Below are 26,108 nucleotides of genomic sequence, written 5' to 3' on the forward strand. Positions count from 1 at the left end.
ATATTAAATATCCAAGGAAATGTGCTGAAACAAAACTAGATGGTATAGACTAGATAGGCTAAACATTATCCGTGATTTCATTTAACAGGCATTTTTAGATGAAAATCGAGATGCTGCCCAGAAGTGGAGATGTGAAGAGTTTGGATCTGTCAAGGCTGACCGATGATGAAGCCAAGCATGTGTGGCAGGTGATCCAGAGAGACTTCAGCCTGCGAGAGAAAGAAGAGAACAGACTCGGGTGAGAGAACTGAAGATATTTTTACTTTTTGATGAGACACGTCAATCACAGTTTCTTTCTTGTTTTTAATAAGTATTTTGGAGCATTTTTGCCTTTAAGAAAGAATGAGTTTTATTTCATGACTCCAAACCAAATATGTTGAAAAAGTAATTTAATCTTTGGATAATTAAGCATCTGTCTGTTGGATGGAAGAAAAGACTCAATATAGACTCACGAATTCCAAATTTGTTTGGTTTACCAGACAATTAATTTCAGAGAAACCAGAGCCTGTTTCTTCTTCTCCCTAAATGATAACCATAAAATTATTTTTCCAACATCTCTGCAACCTTACATATATTGTATTTAACAATACCTAGATGGTCTTGTCTGGCCATCAATGTTTAAAATAGTGCTTGTGGATCACTTCAATCCAAACAAACAACTTGGTTTGCTTTTATAGTCTGGTTGCTTGGGATTTATAATTTAACTTGAATCTTTTATACTGCTTAAAAAATATGGATCTTAGGAACAGTTCCATGGCATGTCAAATCAACTAAAATATGTTATGGAGAGAATTTCTTTTTGTAAGACGTTTTTGAAAGAATCTTAAAAGTACTGTGTAATTTAGTGGCATTTAGTGAGCGCCATCTAGTGGTGAGGTTGAGAATTGTAACCTCTCCCCCCTCGTTTTCGAAGCACTATGGTGGCTGACACAGCACTAAGATGTCGTCACATTTTCGCTTCTTTGCCGAAGGAGATAATGTATTTATGAAATGCGCTCTGTAGAGCAGTTAAGGGCTACTAGAAACAATATGAGTTCCATGTAAGGGGACCACATATGTATGTAGATAGAAATAGCTCATTCTTAGGAAATAAAAAGATATGCTTCATTATGTAAGGTCTTTATACACCTCTAAATAAATAGTTATGACACACTGGACCTTCAAAACCACAAAAAAAAACATGTATCTGACATCAGGTATTCTGACAGCAGGAAAACAGGGAATTCTGATTGTCTCATTCTCATATCTATTATCTGCTAGTCTTTATCTTAATAAATTGACAGTTTTTCTTAAAATTAAAGCAGTAACTAATAACTTCACAATCCCAGACACAGTCTGGTTTTAATGCCTATCAATGTATATTAATGTACATGACATGATTATAAAATGCACATCAAATCTGTCACTGCTCTCTGGATCTGTAACCATTCATTTTAATCTATTAATAACAGCGACACAAATATGTGGTCCAGTCACGCTTACAGACACACAGTATGTGACGCTGTTGATAATTGAGCTCAACAATTTGCTAGAACTGGAACCTGAAAAATATGTCATGAGATCCCCCGTTCTGTTCTTGCCATGCTCTGTCCTACAGAGCTGATTTTCAATACATTTCTAAAGAGGACGTAAGGCATCATATTTTAACCTTCCATTGACATTCCTAACACTTTTCATGTGCACTTTATCTATTTGTTTATAAAAATCAGCAGTAGTTTTAAGATGTTGATGCCTTAGACACAATTACAAGCCAAATAAGCTCATGGAAGTCTAAATTCCAGTCATTTTATAGGAGTTAATAGGATTTGTCTCAGCATATTGAATAACATCACATGGCGTTTTTGCCTCAATTCTCTCACAGTTGGGAGGCAAAGACTAGCTCAAAATACTCCCACGGAAACTAGTGTGGAGATGACAAATACAAAGAAGTTCTTTCCATGGGACATGATACTGTAATGTGAAGTTACAGTCGTTTATCCACAGCTTACGTAATTTCAAAGAAAGCTTTAAAAGAATTAAAGGGGTACTGTTGTAGGAATACGTGTTTTTCTGTGTCTTTTTTGTGTTATAAGTTGCACATGCATGTATTAGACACGTAAAATTGCAAAAATTTAAGTGTCTGAAAAAAAGATGCATTCTTTCTAAAAGCAAATGCTCACTCAGACTTGCCTGAAACGCCTCGTGTAACCACACCCCCACAAATCTACGTCAGTTCATGATATGATTTGACTGAGACCGGCAAAATCTTAAGGCAAGTAAGGTGGCCGTACCTGTCAGTACAATTGCTTTGGAACCTGATGTTAAGGGATGTTAAGAGGCGTTACATTTGCGTCACACGCTTGCAGTATTCGACCAATCACTACACACTGGTTAACTGGCCAATCATAGCACAACTCACTTTTCAGAGCGATGAGTTTGGTAAGAAATTTGCGTGTTGCAGAGAGGCGGGCAAAGAGGAGATACAAACATGCACCGTATGTGGAAAGAACAGCGTTTTTGAACCCTAAATCGTGTATACACATTGCATTACATCTAAAATTTGTTTAAGCCATGTCATATGACCCCTTTAAAGAAGTGCTAATGTACGCAGATGATTTTTAAATGTTAAATTAGCTAAAAGTCTTGCAGGGGAAAATCAATTCAACAAATTGTATGAACTAAAAATAAAAATAATTATGTGTTTGTTCAACATTTTGCAGTGATATTCAATTACTCAAATGCCTATAATTTGATTTAAATTAGATGTAGTCTGTTTGTTATGTCGATGGTAAGTTGTATAAGACTAAGAGTACTAAATCAAATAGAAAGTCAAGTTCACTTCACATGCTCCTAAAATCAGATCAGGTGTACTGTTATGTATGTGAGAGAAAAGGTCACACAGATGATTCCACATGCAGAGAAGTCTGTTTGTTTATTGTTCTTTCTTCGTTGATGTTTTAGCAAAAAAACGTTAAGATAATTTATACAGTTTGAAAATAGCTTACTGACTTCACAAAAATCTGCTACCAATCTTCTTTCTTTTTCATGTGTACATTAGGAAATAGATTATTACAGTATGCTGTAATTTTATACAGTACAACCAAATTTACATCACTAGGCTGATTTGCTTTCAACCTTTGCCAAACAGCACACAACTTTTCAACATGTGGAGGAAAGCTCTTCGCTGGTTGCTTTCTAAAAGCAGCAAATTTAGCTGAAATTGCTTATATATCCCATTTATAATGCTTCACAGCTGTGATATAGAGAGGTCATTGTGTTTGACGGCCATCTCTTTGGTCGTAAAGCTTAAAAAGTTGGCACATTAAAATGGAGGTTTTGAATACCCCGGGGCAAGTTATTACTCATGGAGTTATTTCCCATTTTTCTTCTGGACACCTGTGCTGAAACCCCAGTTTACTATGAACAGAATAAAGGCCATGTGCCTTGAGTTCATAGAATGAAGAACTACAGTGACATATATAGGCTACAGAAACACAACTTTAATTTGTTAAATTTTTTAATTTTAAAAGGATGCTGCAAATGGTTTGTCACACCAACGACATAAATAAAAACCTATTTTTGGTCCACTCTCACAAAAAAAACTTTATTTAGAGAGAAACTAATGTTTATGTTTATGCTCTAGGTATAGAATAGTCCCATTAAAGTAATAAAAATTAAAAGAATTAGCACATGTGACCCTATGAATGTGTTTTTTTCTTTTGCATGTAGGGAACTGAAGACCAAAATAGTGAAAGAGGATACAAAGAGAGAGCTGTTGAAATATCAGCCCAAACTTAGCGATTCTCTCTGCATCCGCTGTCTGCAACCCTTCAAATTCCTTGTCAACAGCAAGCGCCAATGTCTGGACTGTAAGCTCTTTGTATGCAAGTCCTGCAGCCGATTTAACAAGAAAGAACATGGTTGGGTCTGTGATCTATGCCACATGGCCAGGTGCGCCCATACCTGACACAGACATGTTTGATCAAATTAAAGCACACATCACAGAAACAACAAACAGGAAAATTGTAAAATGACTATTGTCTTTCTTCTTACATAGAATCCTTAAGATTGGCACACTGGAATGGTTCCATGAGAATGTGCGCTCTCGCTTCAAACGCTTCGGCAGCGCAAAGATTATGAATTTGCTTGTCAAGCATCTGAACAGTGATCACGCCGCCTCACAAACTGACCTTAGAGGTAACGTCATGAAACATGTTTACTCCCTCCTCAGAGAGTGTCCAACAGCATACTGAGTCAACATAATCTAGAACTGTCATGAGGTGTGAAATGAGCTACTGCTCGCAATCTTAAAGTGGAGCTTAAAGGAGAGAGGGTCTCATAACTGAAGGATATAGAGAGGGATCCAGAGGGAAGGAGTAAATTGGCTGGGCTGAATCATCCATGTGATTTACTCCTTAAAGAGTCACATGACCTTTTTTCAGTCTGCGCCTGGACTGAAGTTGATCTCTTTTATCCAATTTTCAATCTCTCTCTGTCCCGAATATTGAGGTCAACAGGAGAACACTGCTGTTTGGTGAATTGAGATGGATGTTTCAAACACAGAAATGTTTAAAGAAAGATCTTTTAAAAATATAAACCTGTTAGTTCAAGTCATTGTTTAATCCCAAGGTATTTGAGTCTCTGCCTGAGAATTTTCTTCTTTCAACTGATGTAACAAATCACTTTTAATTTCTGTCTTTTAACTTTTTATCTCTGACTATCCCCCGCCAACCCCCCCCCCCCCCTGCTTCCCATTACCAAGCGACCCGAGACGACGACACGCACAGCATGCCTGAAGTTCACAGTGAGTTCAAGCAAACCCTGCAAGATCTTACATTTTGTTTATCTGGATGAACAATACAGCAGCATCTGCTCTCACATTTCTCTGTATAATAAGGAGAACAAAATGTCTGTAGGAGATAGAACATTTAGAGCACAATAAAGAACACACAAGTATTTGTACTCTACTCTATACTAATGTGACTCATTCTTTTTTTGCTCACAGCTGCTTCTCTTTATAGTCAGGAGGATGAAGAGTCTGAATGTGGAGACGGACAACCCCACATCCTGGTACTGTACAGATAAATAGAGGAAATTAGAGGAAAGGGAAAATCAGAGGCAGGTCCTGCACAGTGAGAGATCGCCCTCTGGTGGTCTAATTGTATTACAACTAGACCGGATGAATTTTGTTCAGTTGTAATGGATTCTTTTTTGCTTTATTTGTTTTTCAATTTAAAAACAAAAACACTCTACTAGCCTAAATGATTATATACCATGATGTCAAGGTTGACAAGCACTTTTTAACACTTTTTATTGGTTACATATTTTCATAAAGGATGAATAATAATAATGGCAAAAATACAAAAATTACATTATATGGAGATACAAGGGTTTAGAAGAACTGCAGCGAAATACTGTCTAAATGTTTTTAGTGAATAATGTAACTTGTTAGATGTAGGAATTGTCTGTTAAATGTATCCTACCAGTACTATATGTGGATTGTTTAAAGGGATATTTCAGAGGGAAAACAAAATCCATCAAAGAACTACTCAACAAGCCTCCGTGGTCTTAAAGGGACGGTTCACCCAAAAATGAAAATTCTGTCCTTATTTACTCACCCTCAGATTGTTTCAAATCTGTAAAAATGTATTTGCACTGTTGAGCAAAAAGAAAATTCTGTGTCATCATCCACTACCATAGTAGAAATTCTGTTCTGTTAAACACTTTTCTGTTAAAATTCTAGTATGAAGAATTTAGGAAACAAAAACAAAATTTAACATAATTTTTCTACTATGGTATTCAGTGATGTTCCAGAACTGAAAATTGCTAACATTCTTCCAAATATCTTTCTCTGTGTTTGTCAGAACAAAGTAATTTATACAGGTATGAAATAACATGATGGTGAAAATGTAAAATGTGAATCGGGCCTAAATGATGACAGAATTTTCATTCTCTTTAATGAACTGTTCTTTGATCGATGGATGCACTTTTTGGAGATTCAAAAAATTGAACCGCTTGGAAGAAAAATGAAATGTGGTATTATAACTCTGACTGCATTATTCTTCATGAGGGCCTTGAGGGTGAGTGAAACATGGGGACATTTTGTTTTGCCTCTGAAATATCCCTTTAAGTAGTTGTTTCTGTTTTGATTATTGTGATACAGTATAAATTAAATACTTAACATTTCATCCTGTCTCCCTTAAGACTAGAAAAGCCAGACGGCTGCTCCCAGTTTATCCTCTTGATTTTAATCTTGGCATTGGGAAGTCTGAGTATTCTCGGCCTGACTTCTTGGTTTGTATTTATTGTTTCTATGCATCTGATATTCTGATGACACAAATAAGATGTTTAGCTGTGGCTCAATCCATCATCCAGCAAACACTGATAGACTAAAGCTTGCACAGACTAGTAATTGCACTTTCACCACATGGAACCATCTTTGATTTTTACATTTTGTGATCTATGGCATGGAAAATGCATTAGATTACAAAATAAAAGTGCTTTCATGATCTCCGTTTTTTCAACCAGCGAGCTGGACAAATTCTGTAAAGCATTCCAACTGTGCGTGACTATGACTATTAACATTGTGACTGTTAACTCTGATAAGACCTTGTGTTGAGTGTACCTTGTGTTTTCATTGAGGCACGTTATTAAAAATGAGCCATACAGAGTTTTGAGTGACAGGGTTTGTTTCCTCCCAAATTTTAAATGCTTTTTATTCTAGTACATACTAAAATGATTAAATAAATAGTCCAAAAAGTCTTTGAAATGTGCAACTTTTTAACCCCTCAAATGTTTTGTTATGAATTTCAAGAAATCATGGCTTTGATTTCTGGCAGCAGGTCAGTTTAATATACTTTGTGACTCTCACAGTATGCAAGTACCCAGGAGAAAGTCCTCCAGAATAGTGGTTCAGTTACTGAAGAGAACTTCTTTACAACATTTAAGCAGATCCTGGAGAATGGAACTCATGGGAGAGGTGATGACATGTATCATATCAGCCAGACAAGTCTAGACAGACCTTTTCATTTTGGTAAGATATGATGTCTTCTTCAAATTGCCATTATTGGTTTGATGGTTTTTCCAAGAATTTCAAGAACTGGAGGGGTTGCTTCTTCAAATTATTCATTTTTAGCCACAATAAAAAAATTGAGGGAGATCTAGAGCACTATTTAAACTATACAGCCAGCTTGTTTTGTTTCTGCTAAAGTTTGTTGATCCTTGTTGATCCGCTACACTCTACAGAGACCAAATGTTTTATTTTGCTGTCTGCAGATGACTACACACACATAGAGCAGACGACGTCACAACCTCGTTCACTCTCAAAGATGAGCTTCTCCTCAGCAAGCAGCGCTAGCTATCACCTTCACCGTGAGCTTTCTGTAGATTCTTCAGATGATGAGGAGGACTCACAGATGCATGTCACATACAGTCCTGTTTTACAGAGGGAGCCTTCACCACAGGATGTTCCTCCACAGGTGAAATTATAACGCTCATGATATAAATTAACTGTGGTACTGATGGTCTCATCTATTAAACTGATCTTATATTCTTTCATGACACATATTATCATACCTGTTTTAAGCCCATGCTTTATCTCTTTGACACTAGATTATTGAGCTGAAAAAGCGTATATCGGCAGTTGAGACTCTTCTCGTCCGTTTGGAAAAGAAAATGTTGTTATCTGTGACTGAGAGAACAAAGGAACAGGTAAGAATGAATTATAACTGTAAATCAAAAAGCATCAGTGTTTTATCATTTATTATAGGTATGAATATGAATTTAATTGTGTTGTAAAAGGTTGTAGGTTATTGCTCTAAAAAGCTTTTTAGTCGCCTGTTAACTGTCACCCGTTCCGTATACGGGACACCTAAGTTTGTGTCAATATTCTGCATGTAATTTCTAATCGAATCATGACAAACTATATGTCATTGGAAAGGTCTAAGTCTCTAGAATACAGATTTCTTTGGTGTTTTTTTTAATAATTCATCTAGGGAGAGAAATTGATTATTTTTTATAAAGAGTGTGCTTAGATTTTTTGTTATCCTTTTGCGACCTGTATTTTTTAATGATATTTTTTTTTCATAGATTTTTTTTTTACAATAAACCTAACAACATACCTTTATAATTTTGTTCTTTGTGTGTATGTGTTTTTTTTTTTAGCAATAAACAGCTACTTTTCTATTTTCAAACGAGACCAACCGTAAGCCGAATTCATGAGTTACGACCATTTTAGTTCCAACATGTGTTCCAACATGTGTATGCTCCAAAAGGGCTCCGACAGTTAATAGGTTTTAACATCCTATATTGTTTTGGGCCTCAAAGGGAGAGACATGTAGTTGTTCTGCTATTCTTGCAGAGTGAACCAAAGGAAGAAGATCTAGTTGACTTAGAGGAGCTTGAGCTACGAAAAAAACTTGATGAACTTACTGACAAAATAAGTGACAAAGACCTAACCTCAGATGAGGATGATGCTGTAAAATCAGAGGATACTTTAAAAATCTCTTCAGCAGTCACTGCTTCATCTTCAGATGGATTTCGACATGCTAGACACAAGTGGTCTCTTGATATAGAAGAATGTGTAAGAATATTCTATTTAACTTTATTTAATTATCAGCATTCAGCACTAATTAAATGCACATTAATATTTTTTTATATTTTATTGTAATATGATCTACATATTACATTAAACATAATGTAATGGTCATGTATATCGTAATGTAATGATAATTACTTCACTAAATTGTATATACATTTGCTTAAAGTACTCTTTAGCATGTTGACAAAATGTTTCTATGCTCTCCTACTTGTTAGTCGCTTTGGATGGAAGCATCTGCCAAATGAATAAATGAAATGTAAATGTAAAGCTTAATGTTTAAATAACACGTTTCTCATTGTGTAATCTACAGAAAGAAAAGCTGGATGTACATGAATCTTTTAAAAAGCAGAGGAGGCCGAGTCCCTTTGATCTCGGTACCACAACCATCTGTGAGCTGTCACAGCTGGAGGGTAAAGTAGCAATGGCAGCGGCCAGTGTCCAGAGCACACAAAGTGGGGTACATTAAAATTCACTCCATATTTCTTTTTCAAAAAGTTTTTAGTTTAAATATCTAACTCTTCCCATATGCTGTAGCTGTCATAATATCTTTATTTGAAGGTTACAGACATCCAGAAAAGAATCGCAGCTTTAAGCTCTGCAGGAATGACAGTGGAGGCCTCTCGCAGACGAGTATGTAGTACTATTATATATTACATATTATTACACGGCTCCTTGGAATGCTTGATTCTGATTGGCCAGTCGCGACATTTGCAGGTACGTTATTCCCAGATAGCATCCTCTCAAAACTATTAGCACACGGTAACCCGGATGCAGCAAATCAATTTATCAGGTTGGACAATTTAAATATAAATATATGTTTTAATAATATACGTATATGACATTATATTTACTAATGATAAATCAAAAACTGCCCATTCATGACATATAAACATTGTTTCTTACCTTTAAACTGAAAGTAAATGGCCTTTCCTCGCAGAAGGTCTGCATTCGGTAAAAATGAGCCAATCAAATATTTAAAATTCACATTTCATGTCCAGATTTTTCTCATGTGGCAAGTAGCCGTGTAATAAGCGAGATAATGTACTTACAGCTGGGTGTTATCGGCAATTAAGACCCTCCGCTTGATATATTTTGATTGAATAAAAAATATTACTGTATCAAAATCTGTCTCTTCTGCTGCAAAAGAATCAAACGTATTATTCTCTTTTCTTTTTTTTGCAGTCAAGTCTTCAGCCATCAAAGGTATTACATGAATTTCCAAGAAGTAAGTGTACAAATGGACATAACAGTATTTCATAAAATAAATATAAGTATTTTGAAACTTATTTGAGACTTTTGCTTTATTAAAAGAAGATATTTTAAGAATATTCTCAAGCAGCACCCATTCACTTGCATTGGTTTTGTGTCCATGCAATAGAAGTGAATGGGATCCGCTGCTTTTCATTTACAAACGTTCTTTAAAATATCTTGTTTTGTGTTCTGGGGGAGAAAGTCATACAGGTTGGAAATGAAAAGAGGCTGAGTAAATTTATGACAGAATCCCTTCAACGTTTTATTTCTTTTCCATCTCCTCAGCTTTTTTGACATCCTCTGACGTCAAATCAAATAACAATAAAACTCTACAGGATATTTGTACCTGTTGTTCTCTTTTTTCTGTCAACAAAATAATGTAAAAGATGTTTTCTATTCAGGGCTGATCATTTCCAAATGCAAGCATCAAGAATGTGAAAATCACTATTTGACAGTTAAGCCTGACAAGTGTTACTTAAAGTCTTCATTATAATTCCTGAAAGTTAAATTGTGATTTCTCAGTGCATGACACTGATATGAATCTGATCCCCTGCTTAGTTCCGCAGGAACAATCCGACCGCTCACCTCCTGCTGTCATAAAAAGGACTGTAGAAAATGTTTTGTTTGGTTATGATGTGAGATTTAATGGAAATTGAAATGCGTATCAGGATGTCTTTTCAGAAGGCCACCAAAAACATTTTACCATCAGTCAGTTTTAATCATTTCCATCAGTTGGCAGACATGGTATTGTAAACATTAAAATAAGAAGACATGTCTCATTCGCTAATAGGTTCTTTTTGCTTTCCTTGAAGGAGCCAGCAATGAAACAAGATCCTTCCGGTAGCTGCACATCATGTGAAGCAAGCTTATGCTTTTTCATATATAGGCTATTACACCATCAGAACACAGACCCACGGAACATTTATACATTTACACAATGCAAGTATTATTTCACATAACTTATGCACACAATATGTGAACACAAAAATACAACAAAACTAATAATCTTATTATAGGTAAAAAGGGTGGACTGGACCCCCTTCTTAAGATCTAGACCTATTTAGTACTCTTATTTTTAAATAAATGTTAAATTATTTATAAAGGAACACGGGCCGTTTATTTTCTGAGAATACAAAATGTTTGTCTTTATACTCATACTTATAACTGTTGTTAAGTGTTATTCAGATTTTGAATATCTGCCATTAATGTTATTATTATTTTTCTATCCCGCATATCGTATATATTATCTATATATATATTACATCTGCAATGATTTTCCCTTTAACTTACCAGAATGATTTCTAATGAACTGTGTTTCCATTAATGCTCACTGTATAAAACAAAATTGATACTGTATGATTATTTTATATTAATGTTTATGTATTCCACTAATTAAATATTACACAACACAATTTTGATCTTATTGTCCTCTGTATGAACAATTAATAAATCAATAACTCTTTATCAGCACTAATGCAAATTTGAGGTGTTACAGCCTCTCAATATCCATAACTACCCCATCATGCTATACCACATCTGCATATTAAGAGAATTTGTTTTTATATTCAAGTGGTGTTTCATTCACCCTCCCCCAGGGGATATATATATTGATGGAACATAGCCAACCTCTGAGAAAACTAAAGAAAGCTGCTTAGACGATTTCTTTCCTTTACTCAAGATAACAAAATATCATCTACTTCATTGAAGATACATTGAGTCTTATTCTGCACTTAAGGATTTTTATCTGACAGTCAGGGACCACATATCAGAAGGTTAGACAAGAAGAGGTAAGTCTTACTGTCAATACATAGTAATTATTTTTTAAAATCATTATAAATTGAGAACTCAAGAGAAATTGTCATTGACACTTGTAGCTTCAGAATGAAAATGAGAGTAATTTAAATGTTTTTCAAAATCATAATTATTTAGTGGTATACCTACTTGTATATGTCCATGATCATACTTGTGCGCAATAGACAGACCCCAAAAACCTGAGGGGAAAAAATTACGACAAACATTTCTGTATTTGTTTTATGATTCTGACTTCGGACATTACACTTTCTTATTCTTATAGGAGACACCTGCCATGGCTGTAAAACCGTGTGCCTTGCTTTGTATCCTTATGCTGCTAGTTTATCTCACACAGCCAAAACCTGATGATCTGCCATTACACTCAACTGACATAAGAGGTGCACTTTTACAGATTTATATTCAAATGAAACCTAAATCTGTAATAAATCTATTAAAATAAAAGCTTCCCTTGTAAATGTAAACCTTTGATTTCTCCATCAATTAACAGTCACTTAAGTTACTTGTCACTGACTTTGTCAATTTATTTTTGTAATCAGATCCAAAAATTGATGCCCAGTGGTATAAAGGTAGAGGAATACGACCAGTATGGAGATTCGGGCGAAGAATGTTACAAAGGGGTGAAAGATCATATTTGGGAAAACACAGGTACTGCTATCCTGAGGTCATGGCTATGGACTGACAAATCATACAAATAATGACACATTCCCAATATTAATGTTTGTGTAAAAAATTGTACTCGTTCAGTGAATGAACTGCTAGATGAAGTCCAACACGATCATGTAAATGTCTGCAACAGTTTACTGTATTACACTATGTTCAGTATTTGTCAAATGTTTTGGTCATTTTATTATTATCAGAGAAGAGACCTAAAGACATACTTAGTGCTTTAAAATAAAAGTATTTTGTAATGTTCAATAGACAGTCAAAGTTGATTGAAACTGTAATGAAATGCAGTGAATGATTACAGTATGAGTCTGATTGAATCTTTTCCCATGTGATTTTCAGCTTAATATCAACAAACCCGTTCATGACACTAAATGCAAAACTGTTTAACTGTTATGAGCATAAGCAGCTTTACCATCAGCGATGTAACCTTGTGCCGCACAACTGCTACTATGAGGTCATAATTTGGTCTGATCTGACAGATCAAACCTAAAGAGATGAATGGTCAAATTGCTGGGAAGAGAAGCAGTTCCATTAAGAAAGCCTCTGAAAGCTCCTGTTGAATCCAAACAAAACTCTTGGCAGAGTGTCCAGATGTGCAAACGAGGCCTTGGCACATCATGTTTTGTTTCCCTTCCATTCACAAGCACCACTGTGTGATCAACAACATATTTGTTTTTAAATCGGAACTTTAACAAAGATACTGACTATCAGTGGTGCTTGAAAACAGATAGAGGTTTAAAGTGTAGATGGTCAGCGGTCCAAAGAGCGCTTCTGGATGGCCTCACTAACAACATTTTTGAGAAGGGCGATTACAGAGCGGGGGTCGTCGCTGCACACCACAGCACTGCCTGACACGATCATGTTAGCTCCAGCCTAAAGAGAATAATTCAGACCTTAAATTAACACACGTAGGCAAATATAGCAAAGATATCAGCTGTCTTTACGTGATACAAATCCTATAATCATTTTCGGGAAATCAGATGTCCGTTTTATGTTAGGTGTGTAAGATAATTATAGAGAAATGATGAATGAACCTCAGCACATCTATGGATGCTATCTGGACCAACTCCTCCATCTACCTCGATGTCCAAAGAGGGGAACTGACTTCTTAACCAGCTCACCTGTAGAGACACACAGGCATCTTTAGTGTCCCCGTCTGCCGTTTTCTACAGAGAGTACAGAGACTCACACACCTTTGGCATCATGTCATCCATAAACTTCTGACCCCCAAAACCAGGCTCTACTGTCATGACAAGAGCCATATCGATCTGTCCAGCCCACGGTCCTAATTCCTCAACTGTCGTTCCGGGTTTGATGGCGAGACCGACCTGCATAAGAACAAACAAAAAATGATTTGAACATAATAATAAAAAACTACTATGGATTATGAAGTCAGAAAATCTTGGTAACGAAATAAATTTCCTTTATATGCACTTCACTCAAAGGTAAAGTGTGAAATTTGTGAGCCACCAACTGCATCAAATAGACATGCACTGATAATAAGATTAAAAAAAGTGTTTTACTTGATTCATACACTCAATAATTCAATGTTTGGAACAATTTAATTTAAATAATTCCTCTGTTATGACGATAATGAAACAACCTTTGGCAGAAAACTGATATAAATGGCATTCTGAGTTTTTACACAAATTAACTTGGGATAGGGAAATGAATGCATCAATTTTTTAAGAATTTGCCATGTTACTAACTTCCTTCATTTATCAGTAGAGGGCGCCAGATACTCAGTGTAGTGAACCAAAGCCGGGTATACAAATGTCCACAAAAACCATAACTTTTTCATTTCAAAACAAAATGAAGTTCATCTCTTCTTCATATACCTTCATACCGCTCTCTCTGATTTCCTTGATAAGGTTGCCAGGGTTGGTTGTAGCTTCTAAGTGAAAAGTGTATTGATTTGCTCCAGCTGCTGCCATGGGCTTCACCCACTGCTCTGGCCTTGACACCATCATGTGCATGTCTGCAATTAGCCAAAGGGTAAGCAAATAACTATACACATATACGAAACAAACGCTGCAACTTTACCAGGGCTGTCCCACAGGTAAATTAAGTTGACCAAATTCAGGCAGAGCATGAAAACATGACTGAAGCCATGGAAGGTAGGCCTACTTACGTTTTTTTATTTTTTTTTTAATGTAAGAAGCTATTTTAGTTCAACCTAAACAAATAGTGTTTAGAAAGCTCAATCGTGTCTATCATGTGAGACTTTAGATTAGATAACTGAAGACAAACGGTCAGATTGTGCAATGGAAACCCATCTCAAATAGAGAAAAACTTTTTGCAAAAAATGTAACTTACCAAAAAATGGATCAGGGCCAATACAGTGCCGTAAACACTCCACCATAGGATGGCCAAATGTTATGTTAGGAACAAAATGCCTAAAGATGCAAACAGGTTAAAGAATAGAGTAAGAAGTGGACCAATACGTGACTCATTTAAAGGGACAGTTCACCCAAAAATGAATATTTTGTCATCATTTATTCACCCTCAGCTTGTTCCATACCTGTAGAAATGTTTGTTCTGCTAAACACAAAGGAAGATATTAGGAAGATTGACAGCAACCAAAAAGATCTCAGCCCCCATTGACTCCCATAGTATTTATTTTCCCTACTATGGCAGTAAATGCGGAATGAGATCTGTTTGGTTACTGACAATCATTCTTTCCAATATCTTTCTCTGTGTTCAGCAGAACAAAGAAATGTATGCAGGTTTGTAACAACCCGAGGGTGATAAAATGATGACAGAATAAAATAATGTGGGCGACTTATCCGTTTAATATCACTTCTTCGAGTAGGAAAGTGAATATAATATACGAATATCACACGTAATTATAAGCATAATGATATGCAAAAAAATGATCTGACAGAGAAACTTAGTTTCCTCTGACAATAGTTTTCTGTCAATGAATGAATCTGAAACCTAAGCCATTTGCTCAGGTGAGAAAGTTACATGCGGAAGTACAAACTTTATTTCTCACCCATCCATAACGTCAAGGTGCAGATAATCCGCACCGCACTCCATCATCCGCTCACATTCCCGTCCGAGCTGCGACAAATCGCTGCTCAATATTGAAGGACCAATTTTCGCCGTGTACGCCATGCCTGTCTTCTGCTTCCACTTCTTCTTCTTCTAGTGTAACTGTCATTCATTCCTCATGAGAAGGCTTATTAGCACCACCTACTGTAAAGGAAACGAACTGCTTAAGTGACGCATGCTGAACAAGTTGGCTGCTGTAATGACCTTTGGATTCAACGGTAGAAGATAAAAGGGCTTTTGTTTAATACATTTTTTACACGTTTCACGAAATTTCAAATCTATAAATGCAAGTTTATTAAGACACTTTGAGTGTGTGTAAATCTGCATATAGCCTACCTAAATGATATTGGAAATAATCTGAATAAAGCTGTCAAGACGGTAAATATTTGTGAATTTTACTAAATACTGTGTGTATTATGTATTTCTATATCAGAATATAAAAATGATTATTTTTTATTTTTAATTATTTGTTCTTATTTTTGTATTATTGTCTCCAATGACGCTCTAATATTTCCTTATTTTGTGTTGTATGGATACTGGCAGACATGTTTACTTGAATATGTTGCTTAAAATAAATGAGCAAATATTCTTTAAACCTATGAAACATTCTCTGAAATAAATTTTCTTTATTGCCAACAGGTGTCAGGGTGTAAAAACACAAGAAAGTTGAACCATGTTGTTTATTTATTAGCTTGTTAAAATCATAAGAGAAAACAACTATAGAGAATAGATTTAATCATCATTCTTACCCCCACAGAGAAAAGAGCCTTGTGAGGAAAGTTTCTGATCTTATGTGTGTACATTCTAGGGTGCATACATCTAATTTTGAACACGCAGCTTGAAATGCCATGTCAACCGTATATTCATCTTTAATTGAAAGAGGATGGTTTTTGGATGTTTAATAATGTTGGAACAACAAATTAACATCTGATTTACTGTTCATCTAAAACCGTACATGATATTTTTATTGGTCACAGATATTGTCCATTTGTACTTTGAGTCAAGCAGGACTCCACTTGCATTGAATATCAGTTCTTTTCTCTTTATGTGCTTGGTCTGATGAGCTTGACTGTTTAAAAAGTGTGTCCCCCGTACCTCTCCCATCCCATTCTTTGAGTCCGGCTGATGACCTGGCCTGTGTTTGTTGTTTCCCATCTCCCGCTCTATAGTCCTTCCATCTCTGCAGGAGTACACGGTTGCAATTTTCCTCAGAATTGTTTGTCTTCCTGAACTGTGTTTTGTCCTTGGGTCAAGAAGCTGTTTAAAAGATTTGATGATTAAAGCTTTCCTGTGGCTCAATGATTAGAACATGGCGCTAGCAACGGCAAAATCATGGGTTCCATCCCAGGGATTGCGTATACTCAGAAAACGAATTATTGGTATAATGCAATGTAAGTCGCTTTGGATAAAAGCGTCTGCCAAATGCTTAACTGTAATCTAAAGCCAACGGCGCTCGTGAGCCATCCGCATATTTTTCACATTTATGAGCTAAACAGGCCCTAGAGATCTGATTCTTCTATCCTGTGAAACCCAAAACCACAATGTTTTAAAAAAACTTGTTTTGAAGAAATTGTCCATTTTGCTTACATGATAATGCATCAGCATATTTTTATGGACCTCTGCAAAACATATTGACTTCTCATAGTTCATTCCTTACGGCTGTGATGGGAGAAGCACTGTCTCGGCTATGTGCCTCTTTCCTGATATTAAAGAATTGCACTTGTTCTGCAGGGGGTCTGATCTTTAGCCATAAGCTAACATATGGTAAACATGAAAATGGAAGAGATTATTATCAAGAGTTTGCATAATAGAACAACCTTTTGCATTTTCCATTATGAGCTACCATTAAATATTTTTGTTATTTCCAAATAAAAAATACCACTTTTTCTTAAATACCAGAAATCTTGTTCACACATTTGTGCTTCCTTAAACTCTGTCTACAGGGATCCAGTTTGCTTGGTCTCTGAAGAGAGATTCACATTCCTGTGATATTAGTACAACTCAAAAATGTTATAAAATGGGACAGGGGTCAAGCACACAGCATGTGCAATATAATAGATTTCTGCTCTTTGGCAGATAGAATCCTTTTGAGCATTCATAGCAAAATATAAGCAAATTGTGTATGTATTTTTTTCTCAATGTGTGTGCTCCAACCCTAAATATTTAACAAACTGGGGTTATATTATAAATTCCTACCCTCAAAACAAAACATTACCTCCGTGTTTCTTACGCTTCTGTGTTTTTACAATCTGTCCACATTTATAAAGTACGAATACTAATATTTATAATATGTTGAAAGGAATAGTTCACCCAAAAATGAAAATACTGTCTTTATGTGCTTTCATGTTGCTCCAAACCATGACAAATATGAAGTACAAAACTGAATGTTAGGCACTACAGCTTCAGTCATCATTTACTTATTTAATCCCTAGGGTGACCATATGTGCCATTTTTCCAAGGCAATGTCCTGGCTTTTCGTGGCTGTGTCCTCCCGAGGTCACATTTGTCAATCGCATGCATCATCGGGGTTCTCAAATTTCAGTTAAAAAAACGTATAAAATGAACATTTATTTCTTTCAAGACGTGTAATCAACGTAGTTTCATTACGGTTGCTTTTCTGAAATAAAACCTGAAATAATATACCTTGATGGCGTGTGGTGGACAAACGTGACCTCCGGGGGACGCACCCAAAATCCTGGCCAGGACCTGTCAGGAAAAATGGCACGTGTGGTGTTGGTCAGCCGACAATAAATTAAAATCAAATACATGTATGTAAAGTCGCATTAAATGCGACTGAGGATGTCAGTTTCCAACGTTTTACCTGCATCTCTGTTGACTATTTTTTATTGAAAGAAAATGTGAATTCACAGATGTTTTCTTTAATTTTCTTTTTAGTTTAACAAAACATATGAGCCTCCCAGGCTCACTGAGTGATTTATAAAGTGTATTATTCATAATTCAACATAGCATGAAGCAGATAATAAAAAGTTGTATTTATATTCAATTATCTTTGAACTGAAAAAGGACCAGCTGTATGTATTTTCTGTAAATAGCACGCAACTTCTTAAGTTTTTATATTATTATTAAAAATGTTCAGATAGTTGGTGTATACTTTCTGTTTAGGAGTGTTTGTTCGCTGCTGTGGGTTTGGATCATGTTCTTCATGTGAGATTACCTGTCATGCTGTACTCCAGTGATGAATGATGCCTCCAGGGTGTCTGGAGTCACCTGTTTGTTTACTGGTGTAAACTGAGCGGGGTGTACAGAACAGGCTACTTAAAACAGCGTCTGTTTAATTAGGAAATGACTGACCAGTGTGAAAAGGCCATTTTTTAAAAAGGACAGTGACAAATAACATGTACTGTGCAAGAAAACAAGAAACATAACTCAGTACAGATGAAAAGATAATATGCTATCTTATATATAATATACACAGTATACTTTCACTCCATAGACAGTTTCAGAGCAACAACATAAACGAACGTTACTGTGCACGCTTTTGTGGCCCAACCTTGATATGCGCAAGGAATAGAGTCCCTGTAGATTATTTCTGAAAACAAGCAAAATACAAAACATTAAATCACATTAGCTAGCAACTTAGCAAGTTAAAATATGTCTATCCAGTATTATTTTGGTTAACCAGTACAAGAACCATTACTTATAGCTAAACTTAAATGCGACAAAGTTACACGACATATTCAACTTAATATTTATTTTAAAAGATGTATACAATAAAATTCAACAAATTGTTTATTTAGTACATCTGTTATACAAGAAACTATTCATTTCAATTAACATTAAATATACCAAGTTATATTATTAGCCACTAGCCAGACTGATCAACAAACACAGACCGAAAGTTACCCCAAAATAAAAATTCTGTCATTATTTACTCACACTATTGTTATTTCAAACCTGTATGACTTTCTTTCTTCCGCAGAACACAAAATAAGATATTTGAAAAAAATCTGTGTCCATACAATAGAAGTGAATGGGGTCCAGTGCTGTTCGGATACCAACTTTCTTCAAAATATCATTTTTTGTTTTGGAGAAAAGTCATGAAGGTTTGAAATGACAAGAATGTGAGTAAATGGTACCAGTTTTATTTTATTTTTCGGAGAACTTTCAATTTGGGGTAAGACGCATGCCGATGCAACCGTAGGTTTAGGTTTGTTAACCACATTCTTAGACATTATATTTATGCATTTGGAAGATGCTTTTATCATAAGTGACTTACAGTGTACAGTGTAGGGTCTACAATCTATAAATTTTCATCAGTACGTGGAGGATTGTGTAACATTGTGGGTAAAGACAGTTAAAAGTAAAGTTGTTAGTTTAAATAGACACCTTCACTATAAAAAACATCATGATTGTCTTGTTCATGGGCCACAAACAGCCAAAGTACATGAAAAAAGGGGACAGGTGATTCACATGATGGAATGATATTTTACCACAAACTTATCTGATGGACTTTAGTTGGATTTCACTAACATTTTTTGAGTTTTTTATCCAGAGCCTGGTTTGTGTTAGCCTGAAAATGTTCTGGGTTATCATCATAATGCATCTGTTTACACAAGCATAAGATATGGTCTAGACCTGGGCATGTAGGTCATGCAAACCGCCAACAAACACAGAAGCTTTTGGAAAAAGGGGAGAGAGCTGACTCAGAAATGACAGTGATTGGTGGTATGAGATCATTTTACTTAAAATAAACCATCTGGATATGACTGAGGAATTTGATCAGAGTATACTGAAATTCAGAGCTACTGTGAAAACAAGTTTCACATGTGACAATTGTTTTGAGCTGTAACTCTTTATGAGCGCTTATTTGAAACCACACTGTTACACTGTTGATGATATTGGACATGTGATACTGACTCCCGCAATGTAAAAAAAACGTATGGTAAAACTTCTCAAATTGTATGACGGAATATAAAATAAAGATAAAGCAGGAAAATCTTGAGGTGCATGTGTGTCCATAAATTTATCATATTAATATGACTATTATATGATTTAGGCTTTATTTGAAAAATGGATAGCTAAATAACGTGTATTCATCGTATTCCACAAGGTCACACAGTATTCACATTTACACTGTTCATAGCTATCCTATTTCAAAAGAAAACATATTCCAGAATACAGTGTTAGTTGGAGGAAATTAAAAGTAGCACAGAAGGATTTCAATGAACATTGCAAAACTCTTTCTGATCTTTTATTCACTTTGCTGAGTCACAGAAACTTTATGTATTTGTTTTCCGTATCCCCGGGACTCCAATTTAGGACACATAGACACGCGGATGAATAGAAAGAATAGTGGGTGGGATGAACCTGCTTTCCTGGTTTACTAATCAAGCTACAATTTCCATGTGAAATTCAACCCTTTCACCATATTGTATGAGCTAATATTGTGGTGAAAGTGAAAAGGGGCTGAGAGGGTTGTTTGCTTCCTTTAGCCTCGCAGTCCAGAGATTCCCGTGGGAATTTATGCTCTGGAGTGTATAGGAGAGACAGACATTTCAGGGACGAAAAATAAGACTTAACTCATCTATACACTCATCTAACCCTCGAGAGAAACTTGATTCTCACTGATTTCTCAATGACTGTCGGTTATTCATCACTTAATGAAGTCCTTTCATCCAAAAGTGTCCGTCTCAAGGTCATAGTGCTGATTGTTCATATTACTCCTTCCAGTTTAAATGTAGGACTTGACTGTGCTGCCAACCAAAAGGTTAACACCACCAGCCATTTATAGTAAATCAGACTGTGGCAAGAATAGGCAAAATACATTATTCAACATGCTGCTCATATTAACAGCCTACTGTCAGTCCTGTTGGGATAATATTGATTTTATTTCTGTTGTGTTTCTCTTTAAATGAATAATCTAGTAAATGAAGACTAAACTTTTCAGATTCAGGCCAGTTAACAACATTTTTTAAAATATCTTCTTTTGTGTGTTGTGGAAGAATGAAAGTCATAAAGGTTTGAAATGACAAGAGGGTGAGTAAATGATGACAGAATTTTTACTTTTGAGTGGCTATCACTTTAACTATTGTCGAAGAAAATGCATATCTTTTTTGTTGCAAAAAGAGAAATATGCATAAAATTACTTTGTTGGTGGATGTAAATAATAAACTTCAGGCATTTTCATGTTTCACAGAATCTTAGGCCCGTAGCAACTGCAGTATGTTTAGATGCAAACCCACAAACACTATATCAACCGAATCAAAAAGAAATCCTCTGGCTTTGTTGTAAAACCAACACAGAAATATCGGCAGTTCATATTACATGGCATTGTGAGCTGTTCATTCAGTCTGCATGAATCAGTGTTTCCCTGCCTCTTTTAAATCCCTTTTGGAACACCAGCCAAACCACAGGAGGCAACTGAAATGACAGACCAATAGTTATATCCTGTGGACCCGAGGTTCTATATAAGCCGAAATACAATAAAGACTGTGGTGCAGATGTCTCTACAACACATGACAAATGATATCAGCAAGTCTTTTAAATTATATAATTGTATATTTTTTGTAGTTCTTCCAATACGTCTACTCTAAATGTTTATTCTAAATATGAGTTTGTGCTAGTAAACATTGAAAACAACGTCAGTCTCTCTATCCACATTGTTAAAATTCCAATGTTCACAGTCTTTGCTGCTGGGTAGCCTGTAAACTGAGGCCCTCTATAGCAGAAACAGAACTTGTCTGAGTTGTCACAGCCTGTTCTAAACTGATGCTCTCTTTTTTCCCCTCTGTGGGTTTAACACAATCACAGCCTACATTCGGGACAATAGTGTGTTTGAAAGAACACATTTTTATGAAGCTGTTTAATGTCTTTTGAGTTTTAACAGTGTTTTACTGTGTTGTCTTGAGGTCTGGCAGTTTTTTTAAGGTTGTGTTATTTTCCAGACCTGAACACTGCATGATAGCAACAATTAACATTTGCTAAAAACAGAGAGAGAAAGACAAGAAACCATTTAAGATATTTCATAATGATGAAAAGTGTGAGAGAGATCAGAGACTGATTCACACCAAATGAGTTTAAAGAGGCAAAAATATTTTTGGTTCAGGTGTGAGAAATACAGAATGTATCATTTTACTAACCTGAATTTACCGCGGTATATCAGGCAAACTTGATTAGTGGTAAGATACTAAAAATTATTTTAAGCTTTGAGATAATTATATTGCATTAATAACTCAACTATTTTTCTTCATCACGCAGACTTGCTTTTGTCACGGTGTGACAAATGGTATATGGAACTTATTCCCGTTGAAGCCGTGTTTCCGCTGGGACACTTTGAGTGTAACACCGGTCCCAGGCCTGTGTGTGCGTCTGTTGCCATGACAACCCCAAATGACCGATTGGAAACAGGTGTGGGGAATTTACCTTGGGGGTTTGAGTGAGGTCCTGTCAGCACTTGAGAGAGTATAAAAAGCAAGAGAAAGAGACTGTCGGGGTGGTTCTCTCCCGTGAGAAGTCGTTTTATCGAGTGGTTGCAGTTATTGGAGTGCGGGTGAATGAAGAGGAGAGTGTGGACTTGATGAGGGACTCGAGGGCAACAGAGGGAAAGTGAAATATCCTGTTTGCATTGGAGAGGAGCTAGGTAGTCGAGAACTGAGTCTCGTAATTGCATGTATTCGACACTGAATTGGATGTGGTTTGGAGGGTGTGGATCACGATCATAAATGTCACCGAGTGGATTGTACTGATTCATTGCCGACCTCCTGTCTCTTTCTCCATCATAAATGGTGATGTGAACTCTGCCTGTGTTTGTGAAGAAAAACATCCCGAAATACCCTTTGCAGCATTGATGAACGCGGCCCCCTCGGACAGAGACCCAAGGGTGAGTGCGGGCTTTAAATTGCACGTCGTGAAGTGAGATTTCAGTGCCTAAGGTTGACGTTTCCCCCACCTTATATGCTAGAAGTGGAATTGCTGTGTGTGTGGAAGATACATTCCCTTTGCCGTGCACTCTCCCTGTGCTACGCTGGTCTACTGTCAATAGTGAGAGTTCTGTGTCATTGCTCTGTTCTAACTGAGTGGATGTTGAGGAATTATCATCTGGACTCTGAATTAACCCCTCTGTTTGAGTGAATAAGAGACGAGATGCCTTGTTGAATTGTTCGTGGTCTGTCTCCGTAGAAGTCCCATTCATCCCGCTGACGTTGAGTCTGCTGTATTCCTGCAACGCAGCCGTATTGTGAGAAGTGCTCACTCCCTTCTATGCACATGAACTGTATACCTTGTGTGAAGCACCCTTTCTGTCTGCTCCAGTAGAGGTCCCGTTCAGCCCATCGACTTTGAGCCTGCTGCAACCTGGGAGCCCACCTGTGTGGGGAGAAGTGACTGTCCCTCTGCTGTGAACGTAAAGCCGGTCCGTTCTGTCTGGAATATCCACTTCATCTAGGCCAGAAGAGGTCTTGCTCAGCCTGTCGACTTGAGTCTAGGGAATTCCCGCAATTCATCTGTATCGTGAGAAGTGTTCGTCCCCTTCCAACTCATGTGAACCGTATGCTTACTTGAAGTATCCCTTCTGTCTGTTTCAGTAGGAGCCCTGTGCAACCGGTTGACTTCGAGTCTACTGTATCCTTATAGTCACCTGTGCTGAGAGAAGTGGCTGTCCTTCTGTTACGAACGGGGTTGGTACACTTTGTCTGGAGTATTCCTCTGTTCCAGTTTCTGTGCCTGTGGAGAGAGGGAGGTTGAAATTATTCGCTTACCCTGTAAAGATTCCCTCGCCACCCCATCATCAGAGTGTGAATCTGCTGTATACGTACCTGACTGACGGCCATCTGCTCCGGATCTCGTACCTGTGAAGGAAGGGAGGTTGGAAATATTTACTTACCAGAGAGACTTACCGGGCCGTTCGCCTGTTTACTGCATCTCCACCTGGGAAAGACCTACCTGACAATTTACCTGTCCACCGCCCCATTCACTACAGGGCCCGCACTGAGGAAGAGAGCGGGAGAGACCCTGGTTGTTGTACTGTTCACCTTCGATTCCTGAGGGCAAGAAGGAAGAAGATTTTAGACTAGGATTTTCAAATTGCTTTTACTTCTAAATAAAACTTGTTGAAATTTTATTCTGTCTCCGATTTCTCCCTCTGATACGCTCCTCGAGGTGGTCCTGGTTCAGGGGTGGGCGTAGTCCGGCTTGACCCATCCCGACCTGTGACACTTTTTTCATGCTTTTTCGACAGTACAAAGTTTCAGATACAACATTAGGTTGGTATAAGCTTAAAAAACTTGGGGGAAAAACATCATCTATCTCTGTTCCTTACTCTATCCATCTTATCCTATATAGGGCCATGAGGAGTGCTGAAGCCTATCTAAGACATCTCCGGCCGCAAAGGAGCCATCAGAGGATGTAAAACTACAAGGCAACCGTTTGGACAGCCATGGATTATGCTGAAGAAGACCGCGTCCTTTGTAGCCGACAACTAATGTGACCTTAAGTGGTTTTGCTTAGACCTTTCAGGTGCCTAAATACAAATAAGTGTTGAAAGCATTAGAGAGCAGACAGGGACTGCACACTGAGTTCAGATCAACATAAATCAAGCTCTAATGTGTTCAGTCCTTGTTCTGCTACTGGTAGGTGTGGAAATGCAGCTCAACACTTACTGGCTATAAGGTCAAACTTCAATATAGGGACCTCACTATAAACTATTAACTACAACTTTTGTTGCAATAAACTCCTTATTAGGCCAACTGCTTTAAAGGTAGTTTTTAGTTTTAGGTAATGGGAAGGATTAGAATAAGGTAACGTAGAATAAGGGATTAATATGTGTTTTATACATGCTAACATGTTGTAAAACCAATCGCACGTAGTTAATGATAAATTTGTGTACCTTATTATAAAGTGTAACCAAAGGTAGTACTGGGAAACAAATATGTTGTGCCACCAAATTTAGGGCTCCTTTTGAACAAATAAATTCCATTAAATCGGTTTAGATATACGTAGTTTGTAAAGTAGCAATGTCTTGAAGCTGCAATGCAGACTACAGATGGGATTTTGTCAGTGGGTGTTGCTATATTAAACCTGAACATGTGTCCCACATGTGCACGGCATGTACTGTTGAGTGCTTTCGACATAGATATTTCTATTGAAGTAGACCTGCTTTCTCTCCTGATTTCTTTTAATGTGAAAAAAATGTATTAGTCAAGTCCTCTCTTTGATTCTTCCTGGAAGGATTCTGTGTTGAATGTATTATTTATCGAAGTAAAAAAAAATCTATACTATACTCAATATACATGACCACATTTTTATGAACAGATTTTATTTTAAGATCTATTTAATATAACGATCAAATAAGACTGTCATCTGATTTGAGTTCTTTTTGGTTTCAAAGACAAATTTTTTGTGGAGTTGAATATCCAAATTGTAACATTAAATGAACAAATGTAAATGTTCTTTGATGCAATCACAACTTCAAAGTTATTTTATCATTGAAATGTTTATGTTGGAAAAATGTTTTGCTTTGATTGTCAACATTCCGTTCCAATAAATTGCTCAAAGTGTATCTGCTAGAAATGGGATGTTAATTCCCACAGTCATTCATGCCTTTTCAATTAAAAAAAGCAGCTAATTACATTTTCATTGCTTGAAAATCTAAACATCCCTTCACATTTCCAAATGTTAAACGTATGTTTCAGCTGCAATGAGTGTACAGATGTGTAAACATGCGTGACCATTGCAAACAGTAGAAGTTACTATACGTTTGCTTTGACCATCTTGAAACATTTTGTGGTGA

The 26,108-nt window shown here is 36.6% G+C and overlaps 3 protein-coding genes across 3 annotated transcripts; 2 read left to right on the top strand and 1 right to left on the bottom strand.

Annotated features, from left to right (window-relative positions):
* Positions 1–98: 98 nt before the first annotated feature.
* mlphb (melanophilin b) lies at positions 99–10,919 on the top strand. Its single transcript, XM_056755645.1, has 14 exons — positions 99–238; positions 3,709–3,930; positions 4,037–4,176; positions 4,742–4,783; positions 4,985–5,049; positions 6,184–6,273; positions 6,853–7,012; positions 7,255–7,457; positions 7,591–7,689; positions 8,339–8,560; positions 8,889–9,035; positions 9,137–9,208; positions 9,761–9,803; positions 10,642–10,919. The coding sequence occupies exons 1-14, from the start codon at positions 99–101 to the stop codon at positions 10,671–10,673; spliced, it is 1,677 nt and encodes a 558-aa protein (XP_056611623.1). The 3' UTR covers positions 10,674–10,919.
* Positions 10,920–11,775: 856 nt separating this feature from the next.
* Positions 11,776–12,320, top strand: prlh (prolactin releasing hormone). The gene is made up of 2 exons (XM_056755138.1): positions 11,776–12,018; positions 12,178–12,320. Exons 1-2 carry the CDS (start codon positions 11,916–11,918, stop codon positions 12,318–12,320), a joined length of 246 nt encoding a protein of 81 aa, XP_056611116.1. The 5' UTR covers positions 11,776–11,915.
* rpe (ribulose-5-phosphate-3-epimerase) lies at positions 12,148–15,460 on the bottom strand. Its single transcript, XM_056755137.1, has 6 exons — positions 15,303–15,460; positions 14,624–14,703; positions 14,146–14,285; positions 13,501–13,635; positions 13,342–13,428; positions 12,148–13,180 (listed from the first exon to the last, which is right to left on the bottom strand). The coding sequence occupies exons 1-6, from the start codon at positions 15,422–15,424 to the stop codon at positions 13,058–13,060; spliced, it is 687 nt and encodes a 228-aa protein (XP_056611115.1). The 5' UTR covers positions 15,425–15,460; the 3' UTR covers positions 12,148–13,057.
* Between the last annotated feature and the right edge of the window lie 10,648 nt (positions 15,461–26,108).

The sequence above is a fragment of the Triplophysa dalaica genome, chromosome 8 (assembly GCF_015846415.1).
Source record: "Triplophysa dalaica isolate WHDGS20190420 chromosome 8, ASM1584641v1, whole genome shotgun sequence".
Taxonomy (NCBI): Eukaryota; Metazoa; Chordata; class Actinopteri; order Cypriniformes; family Nemacheilidae; genus Triplophysa; species Triplophysa dalaica.

Bases quoted from the DNA above. Each gene is read 5' to 3' on its own strand.
- mlphb (XM_056755645.1), top strand. From the start codon at position 99: ATGAAAATCGAGATGCTGCCCAGAAGTGGAGATGTGAAGAGTTTGGAT. The intron at 7,458-7,590 runs GTGAAATTATAA...CTTTGACACTAG, and splicing joins CACAGGATGTTCCTCCACAG to ATTATTGAGCTGAAAAAGCG. The intron at 8,561-8,888 runs GTAAGAATATTC...TGTAATCTACAG, and splicing joins CTCTTGATATAGAAGAATGT to AAAGAAAAGCTGGATGTACA.
- prlh (XM_056755138.1), top strand. From the start codon at position 11,916: ATGGCTGTAAAACCGTGTGCCTTGCTTTGTATCCTTATGCTGCTAGTT. The intron at 12,019-12,177 runs GTGCACTTTTAC...TTTTGTAATCAG, and splicing joins ACACTCAACTGACATAAGAG to ATCCAAAAATTGATGCCCAG.
- rpe (XM_056755137.1), bottom strand. From the start codon at position 15,424: ATGGCGTACACGGCGAAAATTGGTCCTTCAATATTGAGCAGCGATTTG. The intron at 13,429-13,500 runs GTGTGTGAGTCT...GTGTCTCTACAG, and splicing joins TGGATGACATGATGCCAAAG to GTGAGCTGGTTAAGAAGTCA. The intron at 13,181-13,341 runs GTTCATTCATCA...TATTCTCTTTAG, and splicing joins GCATCCATAGATGTGCTGAG to GCTGGAGCTAACATGATCGT.